Below are 17,579 nucleotides of genomic sequence, written 5' to 3' on the forward strand. Positions count from 1 at the left end.
TGTACTGCTGTTCCAGAGTAAAGACAAATATTTAGACGGTAGGATAGAAACTGGGAATAGAAACACCTCGCAAAGCAGCAAAGATGACTACTTTGTAGGGGCTTGTATGAAGCTGGTAACCACAGGGCATATTCTAATAAGGTGGATGACAAACGGGAATTCCTCTGACTTTGGTAAATAGAGGCATCAGTGACCAAATTTTAACCTGGGAAAGGCATTCACGGGGTGCTTGCTTGGTGCTCAATACTGAAGCCAATTCCTGGCTTCTCTTTTGGTATCTGTTCTGCAGAAATGTCTGGATTTCTTGAATCTAATCCAAAGTTACTACCTGATGTGAGCTTCCTATGTCAGACACTAAGTACAGATGTTTTTCACCAACACACACAATCATTACTGCTCTCTCTCCTGGTCACAGGGGAGCATGGTTGTGCTGCAACATAGGGAACATCAAAATGAAAATCCAGGTAAGTGCATAGTTAGATGTCCCAGACGGGGCCCACAGCTGGGAGCCGCTACTGCTTGTTCCTCAGCTCAGTGTGCCTATGCCACCTCCGTTGAGGCCTTTAAGTCTGCTGTGGACTTGTCCAGGGCAGGTTTCTTTGAGTAATCTCGCTCTCCAAAAATGGTGCTTCCTATTCGAACATTAGTAGATCCTACTTCAATCTGTGGGCAGAAGAGAAAGTATCAAAGGCCAGGTTGAAAATAATGAAATTCAGCAAATGCTTAAATTGTGCCTCTCATTCTGGCTCTCAAGAGTCTTCTAGGAAGAATGATGGCAATACAGCTGAAGGGCTAGTGGGTAGTGGTCCACCTCGGGGGAATACTACTTCTAAGGGTTACTCTGAGGGTTAGCTAAGAAATAAGGAAGGATTTCTATGGCTTTCACAGTGGTTGGGGAATCTGACTAGCATTTAGTTGGGTGGGGACCAACCAAACGGCAGATGTGTAGGACAGCAAGAACAATAATCTAGAGTTGCTTTGGCCCGCACACCTTTTGAATACCCATTGGTGGGTAGATGAAAACATTTCACTGTTTGAGCAAGGGATCTAATTATATTTTACTTATAAACACACAGCATTTTTGCACTGTTTTAATATGTGAAATTATCTATGAATGCAACTCCTTAATATACAGAGGGAAGTTTATACTTTGATTATGGAACTTTATCAAGTTATTTACTATTCTAGGAAATGATGTATTGGAGTTGCCAGTACAGCATATGTATATTAGCATAAACTTACAGTTGCTGCATTTATAGAGAATCTATACATAATGTTTATTTTTAAATTGAGATAACATTGCTTTGGAGCGCTGTGTAAGTTTTGAGTCCAACCTCATGTCTCTTCAAATGCATACTACATCATACCCATCACCAATTTCTAATAACCTTCATAAGCATGAGGTTAAATGTCAGATTAGCTCATTATGACTTACAGTCATATATCCATGCCAAGACATTTATATAGCGAAATGGCTCTTTAAAAAAAATTACAGTATAATTTCTTCTGATTTTACTATAGCTCATACTTAAGGGATTGTACTAAGTTAAAGACATTATGTGTCAGGCTATAGTTCCTACACATTTCACTTCCAAAAAGAAGGAGGGGGATGTTGGAATAGTTGAGAACCATTCCACTAGGGACCTGATATAATGAGGCATTTCAAAATTTCTCCAGCAAATACTGACTCTTGCTGTGGTCTTTTGGACCAAGAAGAGAGGAAAGGGCACCCAGAAAGACACTCACTGCATGCTGGAAGTCCATGGACATGCCCATGCTCAGTTCAACTTGGTCCACAGGGATGTTCAGCTTTTTACACAGCTCGTCCCGGAGAGACAGTAACAACTGATAGAAAGACAAGGTTGACACCTATTTTATTCCTGCCTTCTTGAAGGATGCCTCAAAGTGGCTGAATCTGGACATCTCTGACAAGAATTATTTGTTTCAGAGCCTGTGAAAACTGCCAGAAGCTACTGAGAGGGCTTTTAGCAGACTTACTTTCAAAAAGTAAACAAAACTATGAGTCATTGGAGAGGAATAAAGAGATCATTTTCTCTAAAGACTGTGTTTTAGCCAGGTTCAAATTGAGTTGAGAAAGGTCTGTGGGGCTTTGGGAATTTGTTCTCTTTTACTTATGAGAAAACTTTAGAAGCAGGTTATAATGATGGGCGGTGTCTGGGATGCCTCTGAAATTACTACAACAGTCAGTCCTGCAATAGCATTTCACTAAGATGCTTCTTTAGCTTGTGAGCAATCCCTCCTCTCTAGCCCCCAGTACCTGGAAGTCTGGATTTGGTCCTTTACTAAGGTCATGGCCAAAGCTTCCTATGGTCATCAGCCCCACAAATTCCAGGCTGGGGCACTTGGCATTTATGTGTTCCACCGTTGCTACTGTCTCTGAAGGCAGAAGGCCGTGTTTACCTTCACAGAAATAAACAAAAGACACTTACACCAAAATGTTTTAAGTGGATAGAAAAAGACTCCCTTTTCATCCCTTCCTTATAACAGAGGTGATTCTCAGATAAGGGGACTTTTTGAAAGAACTTATCCTCAAGTTCTAAGAAGTAACTTTAATTTTGAGGTCTTGTCTATGTTGTGCCCTTTCTGGTCAGGTTGTGAATTTCCCAAGGAAACAGCAATAAATGCAACCCTCTTTATCTTAGTATCTGAGATGAGAAAAGCTAGAGTAGTAGGAAGAAAAAGGACACTGTGTTTCTTGGGACACCAAGAGGATTTACATTGCCAAAATGCTAGAGAATGTGAGTTATTTTGCTAAATCTGGTATTTCTACAGTTATGCTGTTTTATGAGTAGAACTGTAAAAAAAAGTAAGTATATATTAAATAGTTTTGACTATATATTTGTAAAATTTAACTGAACCTGCCAATCAACTAGAGGAGCAATCTGCAACAAACAAACATTGTTTGTCATGAAGTTATAAGGATTATTGATATTCTCTTTTATTAAGAGAAGATGGCAAAAAACATTTATTTCAATTTTTAATCAGGGCAAATTATAGCTAGTTATGAAAAATGATACAATAAACTTGACTTAGGTTTAGGCCAGAGGTGCGGGGAGTGAGAAGATTCAATAGAGACAGAGTGGGAAGCAGAACAGGCAGATCCACTGAAACCCATTGCCCAGAGCAGCAGCAGTGGGCAAGACAGGAGAGGTCTGCTGCGCCATGTGGGTTAGCTCCCTGGCAGGGGACTGAACTCATGCCACAGTGGCTGCCAACAGCTTGACAGTGCTGAGGCTTTTACCCCTGCGCCACCAAAGAGGGCTTAGATGTGAAATATATTATACATGTAACTTTGAAACCTCTTTCAGGACTGATGGTTGACTTTTGGGAGTTTCCAGAAGATTAAAGTCACAATCTTGATTCCCATTGTCCTATTCCCTCAATAATTAGGAAATAACAATCATGGTGTGTTAAAGAATAACACGTGGACTCGACTGGATGTCACTGTGCCTTCTAGATCATACACAAAATAGCTTAAATGTCTGTAATTTCTTTCTAGAACTGTAGCTATCAGGTACTTAGGCCTGCCTGAGCTTCAACTCTAAGGGGAAAAAAAGCTATAATTCAGCTACGGTCACTTACTTTCCTCACCACTGGTGTTAACCTGGACCATAACCTTTAACCTTTCAGGAGAACCTTTTTTCTGCCACGAACTGTTCACTTTGTCTGCCAACTTCATGGAATCCACTGTTTCCAGCATGGCAAGATTGGGGACAGCTGTAATGAGAAACAGGAAGGTAGTTCTTCACTCACCTAACTGCAGCAAGAAATGCACAACAAATCTTTTCTTGGTGGAGGGAAAAATAATTTCCCAGGAAAAGAAGAAGATAATTAATTGCGGCTGTACTAAGAGTTACATGACAGTTTTATTGGCTATACACTAAAATGTCAGACCATCTTTGAATCAGATTATCATCAAATGTCAGATTCATCTTTGCTGTCTAATTGGCACAGATGAATAAGAAATACCATCACACCAAAATCAGGCAGCATATCTATCCACATGTTCTAGAAGCTGATAACTGTGGCAATTCCTAATAGCAGGATAGATCTGAGAGAAACAGATCTGAGAGAAACTGAGAGAAACAGATCAAGATAACAATGAAGAAAGGATAGCCGGGGAGGCCAAAGTGCTTCCTGTACATGGTACCACCACATTATAGAAATATCTGGAATGGGGATATTCTTATATAACAAGGACATCAGAATGACCCAAACACTGAAAGCTAAATTTAACACTGAGGTCATCAAAACCATCTGCATGTGAAATGACATATTAATCTTGCTCAAATAAATAACAATGAAGACAAAAGTAATTATCAGCAGCTTAATTTTAATGAACTTGGAAATCCTTCAGGTAATATACTAACCATTCCATATGTATTATGTCTTTATAATCTTCATTATAGGTTCATGAAACAACACTATCTCCATTTTACATATAGGGAAACAAACTCAGAAAGGATAGCTTATTCAAATTTATAAAATTAACAAATACCAGGGCTGTGATTTGAATTAAGGTGAACTGATTTCGTATTTTTAATACTGAATTTGAGTTCAGGCTACTTTCTTAAAATACATAAAAAAAGGACAAATAGTATACATACTTGATTTAAAAAAATGTAAGCAATATAGAAGTATATGCAGTAGAAATATCAAAGTCCCACTCTAGAAGATACTATTATCGCCTTTGGAATGAGGATTCTTCCACATCTGTTTTAGTATCGCCATCCAAACTCTCTCTCACACACATACACCCCTAATATATTGTTTCTTGTTATTCTGCTTTTTTTAGTAACACATATATTGGATCACACTAGATATTATATGGATGTTTGCTTCCAGTTCATAGTACACAGAGGAGATTTTCCCCTATCAGTACCACAGATCCACTGAACAGGTAATCACAATTAACTATTCTTGTTAATGGACATTACATTGTTTCTTCTTTTGTATTTTTTTTTTTTTAAATAGACAAGCATAGAGTCACTCTTGTGGTTAGAAGTTGGCAGCACGGGAAAGGGAAGCAAAAGATAGAGCATTTGGGTGTTGCTAAAAAAAAAAAAAAAAAAGAAAGAAAAAGTACAGGCCCCTCCAACAGGGGTCCCTGGGGAGAACATGGTCTGCTTCAGTGGAATCTGAAGTGGTTTGGAAAGGTCAGATCTTTCAGGGAGGGAGGGAGGGAGGAAGGTTCAGGGATGGGAGGGCTGTTTGGCAACTGGGTGAAGGGATTACCCTCCTTCTGCTGGGATCCCACAGGGGACAAAAGGGGGCGTGCACAAAGGTTTGCCCTCCAAGGAGATAACAGAGCTTTCCCCAAGCATCTCTGCCAGGGTGTAAAGCAGTTTGCTTATAACTGCAGTGGATGAGATGGACAAATTTCTTGAAAGACACAACATACCAAAGTTTACCCAAGAAGAAAAATATTATATGAAGAACCCTGTATCTATTAGTGAGATTGAAACTATAGTTAAAACTCTTTCCACAGAGAAACTCCACGCTTCACTGGTGAATGTGACCAAACAGTTAAGGAAGAGATAAGATTAATTTCAAAAGAACTCTTCTAAAAAAGATCGAAGAAGAGGGAACACTTCCAAATTCATTCTATGAGGCCAGCATTACCCTGATCAGACCCAAAGAAAGATATTATAAGAGAACTATAGACTGATGTCCCTTATGAATACAGATACAAAAATTCTAAGCAATATTTAACAAACCAAATGTAACATTATATTAAAAGGTAATACTTAATGACCAAGTAGAGTTAATCCCAGTAATGCTGGGTTGATTTAACATTTGAAAACCAATAAATATGATTCAACATGTTAACAAACTGAAAAAGAACCATATAATCATTTCAATAGATGAAGTAAAAGCATTTGACAACATCCAAAATTTTTACGGGCTAAAATTCTTTATAATTTATTTTAAAGATCACCAAATAATGTGAGGTCGGGCAGGCAGGTTATCAAGTATACATCACTCAGTTAACTGTGAACTCATCCTATTCTTGGCATGAAGTTTTCCCCCTTATATTAAGATCTATGATATATTTGCTAAAAGAAACTATAAAACACAAATGGTAAATTAGGAATATTCCAAAATCTGTTTTCTTCCAAAGAAGGTAGTACAAGGAGCTCGGTCTTCATATTTAGAGTTTTAGCTTACCCATCAATTTGCTGACATTCTGTTTCTGTAGGTGGCCAATGAAGTGCCACTTGATCTCAGGACATGAAGACAGAATCTGATGAGAAAAAGATAACCATGTTTTACTCAGACTTTATAGAGGCTTTGCTGGCTCAAACCCTCACATACTCCCTTCTCTGACCTTTCATGACTATGCCATTTCCAGTCAGGCTCCTAAGGATACTTAGAGAAAGACCTAAGACTTCTATTGTTGTTTCTTTCTTTTTTTTTTTTTTAAAGTGAGCCATGGTGTCTTTTATTTTTAAGATTTATTTATTTATTTATACAAGCACTGGGCACAGTCAGAAGCTCGGGAGGGTGAGAGGATTCACCAGAGCAGGGAACAGAACAGACAGTCTGACGAAATACACTGCTGAGGGGAGCAGCGGGCAGCAGGAGAGGTCTGCGCGCCATGTGGGACCCTAGCCAGTGGCCGGGGATTGAACGGGCGCTACAGAGACTGCTGGCAGCTTCGCAGCCCAGCGCTCAACCACTGCGCCACCAGGGGAGGCCCTATTGTTGTTTCTTAATCCCATCAACTTCTTCCATCTTTCAGATGTCATCCATTAAGGATGAACTGGCTAAAACTTTCAAATCTCAGGGCCTCCCCGGTGGCGCAGCGGTTGAGCGCTGGGTTGCGAAACTGCGCGCCGCCTCTGCGGCGCCGGTTCAATCCCCGGCTGCTCCCCGGCCACCGGAGGAGGGTCCCGCATGGCGCGCAGACCTCTCCTGCCGCCCGCTGCTCCCCTCAGCAGTGTACTTCGGTCCTTCTGCCTGCTCTGCTCCCTGCTCTGGCTCTGGTGAATTCTCTCACCCTCCCGCGCTTCTGACTGTACCCAGTGCTTGTATAAATGAATAAATAAATAAATAAATCTTAAAAAAACCAAAAAACAAAAACCAAACTTTCAAATCTCAGAAGGATCCAAGCTCCTGAAATCATCATACCATAAAACCACAAAAGAGAAAACTATAGTTTTAATAAAGAAACTCTAGATAAGAACTTTGTGGGACTTAATTAAGGTGAATGTTGACATTTCTACCGGCAGTCCAATTGCTTGCCCTAACACTCAACCACCAACATGATCTAATTTTCAACTGAGTCAGTATAAAAGAATTAGATATAAAAGAATTCAGACATCCACTCACTTTAGGATTTGATGCTTTTTCCAGCAGTTCCTGAACCTGAAGGGTTAAAAAAGAACAAGTCAGAGGCATTGTAACCATGATTCTTCCAAGGAAACTTTGGAAAAGAGCTCTTACATAGTTCTCCCCGAAAGTACGCTGGCCATGACCATATGCCTCGATCACCATGTCTGCAGGCTTGGTTTTACTGACTGCAACTAGCCGGGGCTGGATGGCTGGGAGATCCTGACAAGAAGGAAAGAGCCATATACGTTAGTGTTTGGGAATATTATTCCTGTAAGTCTTGTAAGATCCTGTTGAACATATCAGCATAGATCTTAACGTGGCATTTGCTAAGATCCATTTTCCAATACGGCAGTGAGCTCACTCTCAAATAATGTCAATTAAAGGCTTCTTGTATGCATGACATCTAAATCTAATACATGCTAGCTACTTCAATATCTAACAAAAGACATTTCTCTCCTGGGAAAGCTGGGCAAGATAAGTAAAGGCAGCATTTCCTTAAAGTGCCAACTTTGACCAACTGCATCAGCAAACTCACTCCAGATCTAGTGAATCTGAATCTCTGGAGTGAGGGTCTGAGATTCTTTTTGAAAACTCTTCAAATGATTAACATGTATACCAAGATTGGAGGTTTAAGAATCACTTTATTAAGGGTAGAGGATCCCTGATTAGTAGGGAGGTTACTCCTGGCTTCTGAAACACCGAAGTTGACAGTTTTTGAAATTAATTCTGGTACTGGTATAATTACTAATATAACTGTCCCCATTCACTCTCAAAAATGACTCACTTAGGGTAACTAATTTTACTTTAGTCTAATCAAGAACCAGTGGCAGATTTGAGATCCGAGATCTGGATACAAAAAAACTCTGGATTCAGGATTCCCTTATCTGACCCCATCACCTGACCACTACACAAAGTGCAAAGCTACTCTGCTGCAACCAAATCTACAGCAACAAAGAGGAAAGATTCACCACCTGTCTTTATAACATAGCTCAGTTTTCATGTACTTCACCAACCTCTGGAAATCTTACAGAATCAGTTTTTTTAAAAAGGGTATAAAGAGTCAGATCATTAGCAAAAACTTTTCATTCTTCTGAGTGCTGTCATTACCAGACTTTTACAAGAGCAGGCTGTAACTCCTAGAAGTGTTGATGAATGGTTGGATTTCCAGAGAGAATGGTGGAGCAGGAAGCCCATTTGCCGAGAGCTGTGCTGGGTGGACTGCTGCCCCCAGACTGATGTTTATTAGCAGAATCCCTTGTTTTTCTTGGAAAATCACAGAATATTAGTAATAGAAGGGAGCTTATAGCTACCAGAGTTCATTCTGTTACCTGTACAGATGAGGAAACTGAGGGTCAGAGTAGTTCAAAGTGACTTGTCCAAGGTCACATCTAATTAGTAAGCTAGGAAAGATTATATAATACAAGTCTTCTATGTCCAGTGTTGTGTTGTGACACTATACATACTCGATCAGAGATTTCTGACCTGTCTGTTCAGGTCTGCCTCACACCACACCATTCAGGTTAAAACTGCACGAATAAGGCCTCCTTGGTGGCGCAAGGGGTTAAGCACCACACTATGAAGCAATCCACAGCCTCTGCAGGAGTTCGATCCCTAGCCAGCCAGGGAGCAACCCACATGGTGCAGCAGACCTCTCCTGCCTCGCCTGCTGCTCCCCTCAGTAGTGTACTTCAGCCAGTCTGCCTGTTCTGCTCCCCACTCTCTCTCTGGTGAATCCTCTCCCTGCAACTCTGGCCTGTACCCCAGCTCTTGTATGCATAAGTAAATAAATCTTAAAAAAAAAAAACTGCACGAAGAAGGGCAGATATTGACCTCTGGCTTAATGAAATTCTGAGAGGTCATAAAATGTATATAAGGGGGTAAAAATAAACTGCTGGGGATTGGGCGTCAGCGCCTTCATGTCCCAAACACGCAAGTGCACTTCTGGGGCCTTCAAAGGTCAGCCAATCCACCCTCTCCTTCGCCTAGGCGTGGAACTGACATTTACTGAGCATCTACTAGCTGGAAGGCACTGCCATACGCCTGAACTCTGCAGCCCTGGCCTCCTTCGGGTGCTCTGATGGCTGCCGTCCTCTCTGGAGCTCTGGGCACAGGCCTGGCGCTTCCGCGGTGTGACAGACCCTTAACACACGACGCGGGACGGGCCCAGGCCGCGGTGCTTGCAGACGGGCCATCCTCCAGGGCAGCGGAGGATGCTCCAAGTCAACCTCCAGAAAACCCGACACCGACCGGGGAAACCCTGCGCTAGTCTTTGGGGGCATCTACAGTCCGCGCCAACCCCAGGCGGCGGCCGGGTCCCGCCCCTTCGGGAGACCCTCGTGCGTCATCGTGACGACCCGTTCCCACGCAGGTGTCCCCCTCCCGAGAGCGGCCGCCCACCGTCCCCCGGGATCCCCTTCCTCACCCGCGGCCGCCGCGCCACCGCCTGCTGCACGCGCTCCTGCACCGCCCGCAGCGCGAACCCGACGCCCAGCTCGGCGGACATGCTGCCAGCTCTCCACATCCCCCGGGACCCGCGCAGCGCCCCGGCCCCCCGCGGCCCCCGGCCCCAGCCGCCTTCCGGTCCCGCCCAGTCACGACTCCGTGTGGCCCAATCGGGGCGCATCGCCGAGTTGTCGCACCCAATCGGCTCCCGTAGGCGCGGGGGAGGGGCCCGCGGGCGGGGCGAGTCGCGAGAGGCCCCGCCCCCGGAGGCCATCTTGGGGCGGTCGCCGCGGAAAGCCTGGCCGGGCGCCGGGTGCCGCGGCCTTGCGGGCGCCGTTCAGCGCGAAGCGCGAACCTTCGTGCTGTGGCCCCTGTGCGCGCCGCGTCTTGCTGACACCCCCCACCCCCCGCCGCGGGACCTTTCTGACGCGAAGAACCGCGATCTGTTCCCTGGGGCCTCTTCACCTTCAAAATGCCGCGTCGGTTTGCCCGTCCTTGTTCAAGGAGCTGTGCACTGAAGAATTTCTGTGTCCGGGAACTAGATTGATTGATTGCTTCCTTTGTTTAAGATTTACTTATTTATGCATACAAGAGCTGGGGTACAGGCCAGAGTTGCAGGGGGTGACAGGGTTCGCGAGAGGTAGAGTGGGGAACCGAACAGGCAGACCGACTGAAATACACTGCTGAGGGGAGCAGCGGGCGAGACAGGAGAGTTTGCTTTGCCATGTGGGTAGCTCCCTGGCAGGCTGGGGGTGGAACTCACGCTGCAGAGGCTGCGGATTGCTTCCTAGTGCGGTGCTTAACCCCTTGGGGCACCAGGGAGGCCCCAGGAACTAGATTTAGAAGCTGCTAGAGTGAGAGACTTAGCTTTTTACCTCAGTTAATTTTTTTAAAAAGATTTATTTATGTATGCATACAAGAACTGGGTGTAAACTGGGGGTGGGGGTGAGAGGATTCACCAGCGTGTGTGGGGAGCAGAACAGGCAGATCTACTGAAATGCACTGCTGAGGGGAGCAGCCAGCGAGACAGGAGAGGTCTGTCTCTTCATGTGGGTAGCTCCCTGGCTGGGGATTGAACTCGTGCTGCAGAGGCTGCAGATTGCTTCATAGTGTGGTGCTTAATCCCTTGCGCCACCAGGGAGGCCTTAATCTGTCAATTTAATCATAAGACCAAAGGACCTATAAGAAGGGAATTTTTCCCCAACCCTTACAGAACACTATAACAAGTAGAAATATCTTCATTTAATAAGCCCTGAATTAAAGGTGACCCTTCCCTGCCACGGAGTACATGTGTGTGGTTCCCAAAAAGACATCAGAAAAGGGATCAGCATTTTTAAGTCAAAGAGGGTAGTGGACTGACATGACCTGAGTCTTGGTTATATCACTAAACTGTAAACTTGGATGTTAATGAACATCTCAGTTTTTCATGTATAAAAGAGTATCTCCTTCAGAGTTGCAGTAAGAATCAATCAAGATAACATATGTAATACGCTTAGCAGAGTGCTTCCCCCAAAGCAAGTGCAAAATTCAGTGAATGTGAGTGCCCCTTGCCCAATGCTTTATCCTTCAGTCCACATTTATTGAGGAGCTTTTCTGCAAAGGTACACTGGGGGAGAGCAAGATGAGAAAGATAGGCTTTGTCGGGGATTCATTTCTAGACGTATCTCATTTCTACTATTCCACAGCCTTATGAGAACGAATGTGAACACAAAAACATCATGCTGACCCTTCACGTTACCATTCCACATTTTCCAATTTCTTCCTGTGCTTTTGAGTTAATTTCCCTCCGCTTTTTTTCTCTTTTAGTTTCTTCCACTTCCTGGGACTTCAACTGTCCAATTTAACCTTTCATCCTTCCCTACTACCTTGTCTTGAAAAATGCAAGTCCAAAATCACTTCTTCACCAGTAATTATCTTTTAAGTTGCTCAAATAGTTGCAAGCACAAAGGGGGAAAAAGAGAAGGATTAAAAAAATCAAATACCCAGAAGAACAGATTTTAAAAACAATCTAAACCTACATACTTGGTCACCAGTAACTGCCATCAAGCTTTTAAAACATTCACCTCCACGCCTTCCCTGGTGGTGCAAGGGTTGAGCGCTGGGCTGCAAAACTGCCACAGCCTCTGCAGCACCGGTTTGATCCCCGGCCACTGGTGAAGGTCCCACATGGCGCGACAGACCTCTCCTGCTGTGCCCACTGCTCCCCTCAGCAGTGTGTTTTGTCGGTCTACCTGTTGTGTTCCCCGCTCTGTCTCTGGTGAATCCTCTCACACTCCTGTGTTACTGACTGTACCCAGTGCTTGTATAAATAAATAAATCTTAAAAAAAAAAAAACATTCACCTCTGTAGTTTCACGCCCTGAATTATGATAAAAACATCGATGGGTTTTAAAATTCTTTCTAGTAAACTCACTGTGATTCTTTGGAGGGAACAGAAAAAAATACAAAATTACTGTTGCCTACTTACTTGACTTTGAAGTAGAGAAATAATGCCCACGTCTCAGTTTAACCTGGGCAGAGGGCCATGATAGCAGCCACTTAGCAAACATGCCATCACAGCTGGCTTTTGAGATGTCAATGTAGATTCTAGAACCCTAGATCTGGGGTGTGTGTGTGTGTGTGTGTGTGTGTGTGTCCCTGTCCATTGGTCCAGCCATACATCGAGATTATTTGATCATTCACATAGAATGACATTCTCTACGTCATCTCCAGCAGCACTGAATTCCCCCAATTTCTGAAGACCATCAAAAATGAAAATGTCATTCACGCTACTCCCTGTATTTTCTATTTGCAGATAATTACTTCTCATTTCAAATTTTAGCCAGTCTTAAGTAAAATCTTTTAAAATGTCTTGCAGGCAATGTGCTCTTCTTTGGTCTCTGAGGAACCAGAGAATACCTAGCCAAACATTAAGTAGCTTGTAACTGAGAAGTTGTTAAATTTTCTTCCTGCCTTTTCTCGGTCAAGCCATGAGCTGTCTTTCTTTTGTTTTAGTATTTTGTTTCCTTTCTAGCCTCCTCAAGTCTTTTGAATTGTAGCCCAGCATTTGGCAACTTCTCTCAAGAGAGCCAAACCAGCTTGTTTTCTACACACATTTCTGAAGAAGTGTTTTCTCAGTAATGTGTCTGGTGTGTTGCAATGCAGTTCCTTTCTTTCTACAGTGCTATTCTACTTATATCTTACTCTATTATCACATTTGTTTGTCTTTCGACTTAACGGTACCCACTTAATAGTTGTGTTCTTTCTAGTGCTTCTCTCTAGATAAATGGAAATAGTTATTTCTGAACATTTACACATGCTGACACAGTGCTAACCCTGTTGTAAGTGTTATGTCACAATCCACTCAATCCCATTTTATAGAGGAAGAAATTGAGGCTTTGAGTGGTTAAAGAGTTTATTCAATAACATGCACCTAAGAAGTGGGAACAGGGATTTGAATCTTGGTAGTCTAACTTCAGTAACTAAATTCTAAACTTACCTATTCAATTGTAAGGTCATTTTATTTGGGTAGTAAGCTCTTAAACCAAAGAGAGTTTGGGAGCACCATTACAAACCTGGGAAAGCCTGCGCTAGGGTTGCCAGATTTAGCAAATAAAATACAGTATATATACCTAGTTGAATTGGAAATCATATACATAGCAATTGGTTTCTAAGTATGTCTCATGCAATATTTGGGACACATTAATGCTAGAAGTTACTGCTTATATGAAATTGAAATTTAACTGGGCATTCTGTATTTTACTTGACTGGGCTGCTTTTCAGAGCAGAGGCTGGGACTTTTTCATGAAATTGATATAAGAATGAATTTGGGGGCCTCCCTGGTGGTACAGGGGTTAAGTCTCAGTGCTATCACCATGATGGCCTGAGTTCAATTCCCAGCCAGGGAACTAACCCACATATGGCGCAGCAGACCTCTCCTGTCTTATCGGCTGCTCCCCTCAGCAGTGTATTCAGTAGATCCATCTGTTCTGCTCCCCACTCTGTCTCTGGTGAATCCTCTTACCCCTGGCACCTCTGGCCTACATCCCAGTTCTTGTATGCATAAATAAATAAAAATATTTTTTTAAAAAGATTTTCAAAATTTATACAAGAACTGGGGTACAGGTCAGAGGTGCGGGAGGGTGAGAGAATTCACCAGAGACAGAGCGCGGAGCAGAACAGACAGATGGACCCAAGACACTGCTGAGGGGAGCAGCGGGAGAGGCAGGAGAGGTCTGTTGTTCCATGTGGGAATCTCCCTGGCCGGCCAGGAATTGAACCAGCGCTGCAGAGGCTGTAGACAGCCTCACAGTGTGGTGCTCAACCCACTGCGCCACGGGGGAGGCCCTAAAAATAAATACTTCAAAAAATGAATTTGGGGTCAGCTGAAAGTACCACTGCCCTTTGGAGCAGAATTACAGAGGGCTTGGATTCATCATCATGCTAAATTATGTCTACAGCACCTACCAAGAATTATGTGATGCTCACAAATTAGTTGTTTATTGTTTCTACACTGATAATGGGGTTAGAAATTCATCTGAATATATTTTTAGGGTGACACTGTCAAGTCACTAGGCTGGGATGTTTCATTCCTTTATATCATATATTTTTAGTGACTGCTAAATTTTACTTTAATAAAAAGGTAAATACAAAGACTCATTTTATTTAGCAAGACTGAAAATAAAACTAAGACATACTTTCTTATGAGTTGTCCAAAAACAATTCCTACAGTTATAAACCCCAGGCAATTAATCTGGCATATCACTTGTAATCATTAATATAACAAGAATCATTTCTCAGTTACAAAGGGATCATATAAAGTCCTTGGGGGCTCTTTGAAAGCAGAATTAGTGTGACTGTTTAATCACCAGCTTACAGAAAAACAGAAACAAAAGGGAACAGAAATACAAACGCTAAATGATTGACTAAGATCTCTTTTAGGAGTAAACTACAGAAAACAGTGTTGAAAATCTAATGACTAGAACTAAAGAAGTAGAGACTAAGTTCATAGACACAGGGCAGCCTCAAGTCTCAACGAAACTTTGAGAGGTCAGTAAATATAACGAGCTTACTTTCACTACATACTCTCTATAAACGGTAAAGTTATCAATGTTGAAAGACATTGCAACAGATAGACAATGAAACAGATAATTTAAAAATATCTATTCTTGTTGATCAATATATTACTAAAATTATTTGTGATTTCTTTTCCTCCCTCCACTTAATCTGATCATAGATCCCTTTAAATTTATTTTACTTTAATCATATAAAAATTATTAACATACTTTGGCTTCCCTACAAAACAGTCTATCCTTTATTTAAAAAGTGATTAAAAACAGTACTTATTATGAATCACTTCTGGAAAGTTTAATGAGTGAGAAATATTCAACCAAGGTGACTTTTCCTTGGAAAACCCTATAAAAACTGAATTTTATAAAGTTACTTATTTTGATAGAAGTTCCATTTATAAATAGCAGCCACGACTTACTGCCTACAAAATTGCAGGCTGTCACATTTGACATGTTTAGAATTCAAATGTTTTAAGATCAGATTTTCTGGTAAGCGTTAAACAAAGTCACAAAGATAAGTTCGTTGTCCCTTGCTAAGGAAACAGCTGAATTCTATGATTTCCCTATTCAGGCAGGTACAGACATCCATGGGATTTGAACTAATGGGTACTATGATACTGATACTTTTGTTTTAAAGAGGAAGTGGTACTAACATCAAAGGGGCAGGTGCACAAGGACATCACCCTGCCGGGGCTCTTTTGTGGTATCTAAGGTTAGGGACAAGCCATCACAGGATGTAGTATTAGAGAGATTTTTAAGTTAAGAACCCAAACAATCATGCCATTCAGAGCTGTGATATCTTCTCTCCTTGTTCTATTATCGAGTAGTGCTTTCTGAATCCTAGGCAAGTCTGAGAATAGAGGGCACGACAAATATGTAAATCAGGGAAGCGGGACAGCTCATGTAGCTACTAACAAGTGACTAATGGCTCTGAAATGGGAGCGGGTGAGTGCACCCTAGCACTGGATGCCACGCGCTGTTCTTGGGAGACCAATTGCCTTTTGCAAGGCCTTCTGAGTACATTAGGAGCCATCATTCCAGGGACATTTGGCTACCCAGACAAAGTGTGACGAGGATCAGTGGTTTGAGAAGTCTAGATCTCAGGAATTAAGACAGAGAATGGCAAAGTCTGAATTAAGCATTAATACTTTGTTTCTTCCTAGGCAAGCTGAATGTTTCCCCAACTCCCAACAAGCCTGGCACTACTTAGGAGCAAGCTGGCCCCACATCTGGGGCCATTCGATAAACCAGAAGTCTGGCATGGGACCAAAAATGAGATGGGGATCTTTGCCAGAAAGTATCATTCATAATTTCATCGATTTCATCGAGGGAAGAAGGATACATTGAGAGCTGGAGGGGGGGAAGGGTGAGGAAAGCTAATAAGAAGGTCAAATCTTAAGTCAGAAATTGCTGCACAGGATACCAAATGCTTGCAGGTGAAGTCAGATAGCTGCCCTCCAGTTAACAATTTGGTACACACTCATGAGCCATACAGCTGGTTCCCCTGCCCCCAACTCCATTTTCAGAAATAGGAAAACCTTTGTTTCATGTATGCTCTGACCCACCCCGCAAATCTGCCAACATTTTCCTAATCAGTATGAAAAAGAAAACATTTGAATGGATTTTGATACAGGGACCCTGGCAGGTGTGCATTCTGACCTGCACAGCCTCCCTCCCTTTAGAGACTTAACAGTCTTGACCCTGTGTAGTCACCAGGGTCCCTGGATTTAGTAATGTGTTCTACTTAGGGAATAGCCTCCCTTTTACCACTAAGTCAGACAAACTCCCAGCTTATGCCTGACATTAAGATGTGGGAATCTGATGGGTGACCCTTCTTCCTCCTCCAGAGGAGCTCTTCAATGTAGAATCTCCATAACAATAAAGACACTGATCTCAAGGAATACAGTTTTCCAAGCAGCTACCAGTGTTTAGCAGATACAATCATCCCACTTCAGCAGCTTTAAGACACTTTAGTTGTTTGTTCCTGTCTTCTCGATGCTGAGTGGAACCAATGAACAAATTGAGAGGAAAAAACTGTAGAATAGGTGAAAAGTTTTGAAAAGAATTATGCAGTGGTGACTGAACCCTGACTCCAGTAATGTAGTCAGAAACCACCACTCTGTAGGCCCAAGGCAAGGAGGCTATCATATAGAAAAGCTGGCAAAACCTAGCACCAGTTCTTCCTATAAGGGCTCAAGTATGCCCTAAAATAACTCACATATACACTGACAAAAACGCCAGGAAAGCCAAACAGCTGTTTCTCCACAGCTCTATTGGTAAACTTTCGAGCACATATTTGCTCAGTTGCTGAGACTCACAGGCATCTCCCACCTTGGAGGCAAGGGGGAGAAAACTGGACCACATTTTCCCAAATTAGGGAAATCAAATCACCTAAAACAACACCCTATATTTCTCCCACTCCTTAAGGACAACATCCCTAATTAAGCCAGTTTCAAAGGGCTAAAGTGAGTGTTTGGAGGTCAAAGGTCAAAACTGTGGTTTACAAATCACAAAAGAAGTCATAAAACCTACTTACCTGAAAAAAATCCCAAATCATCAAACCCTGCCCTCCCTTCCCAGGCAGGGGAATAGAGCTAAGTCCATTTCTTCTTTTTTCACCACAGTTATGTGGAAGAGAGTCAAACAAGGTACTGTGGAAGGGAGGGGCATCCTGGCTCATCATTAAAAAATAAAATCTCTTTAAGTGTCATCTGTGGTTGTATAAAATTTCTTT

The 17,579-nt window shown here is 42.5% G+C and overlaps 1 protein-coding gene across 4 annotated transcripts; it reads right to left on the reverse strand.

Moving 5' to 3' along the window:
* Positions 1-540: 540 nt before the first annotated feature.
* On the reverse strand, positions 541-9,877 carry PLPBP (pyridoxal phosphate binding protein; the record flags this gene model as incomplete). Of its 4 annotated transcripts, none has more annotated exons than XM_084232466.1 (8): positions 541-663; positions 1,747-1,845; positions 2,279-2,421; positions 3,604-3,738; positions 6,190-6,265; positions 7,354-7,383; positions 7,468-7,575; positions 9,779-9,877. In XM_084232466.1, the coding sequence occupies 8 exons, from the start codon at positions 9,875-9,877 to the stop codon at positions 541-543; spliced, it is 813 nt and encodes a 270-aa protein (XP_084088592.1). The 4 variants fall into 4 exon arrangements, with proteins under 4 accessions (XP_084088592.1, XP_084088591.1, XP_084088590.1 ...); XM_084232465.1 differs by having other exon boundaries at positions 7,354-7,389; XM_084232464.1 differs by having other exon boundaries at positions 2,279-2,445; positions 7,354-7,389.
* Positions 9,878-17,579: the final 7,702 nt, after the last annotated feature.

The sequence above is a fragment of the Talpa europaea genome (assembly GCF_964194135.1).
Source record: "Talpa europaea genome assembly, chromosome: 4".
Classification (NCBI taxonomy): Eukaryota; Metazoa; Chordata; class Mammalia; order Eulipotyphla; family Talpidae; genus Talpa; species Talpa europaea.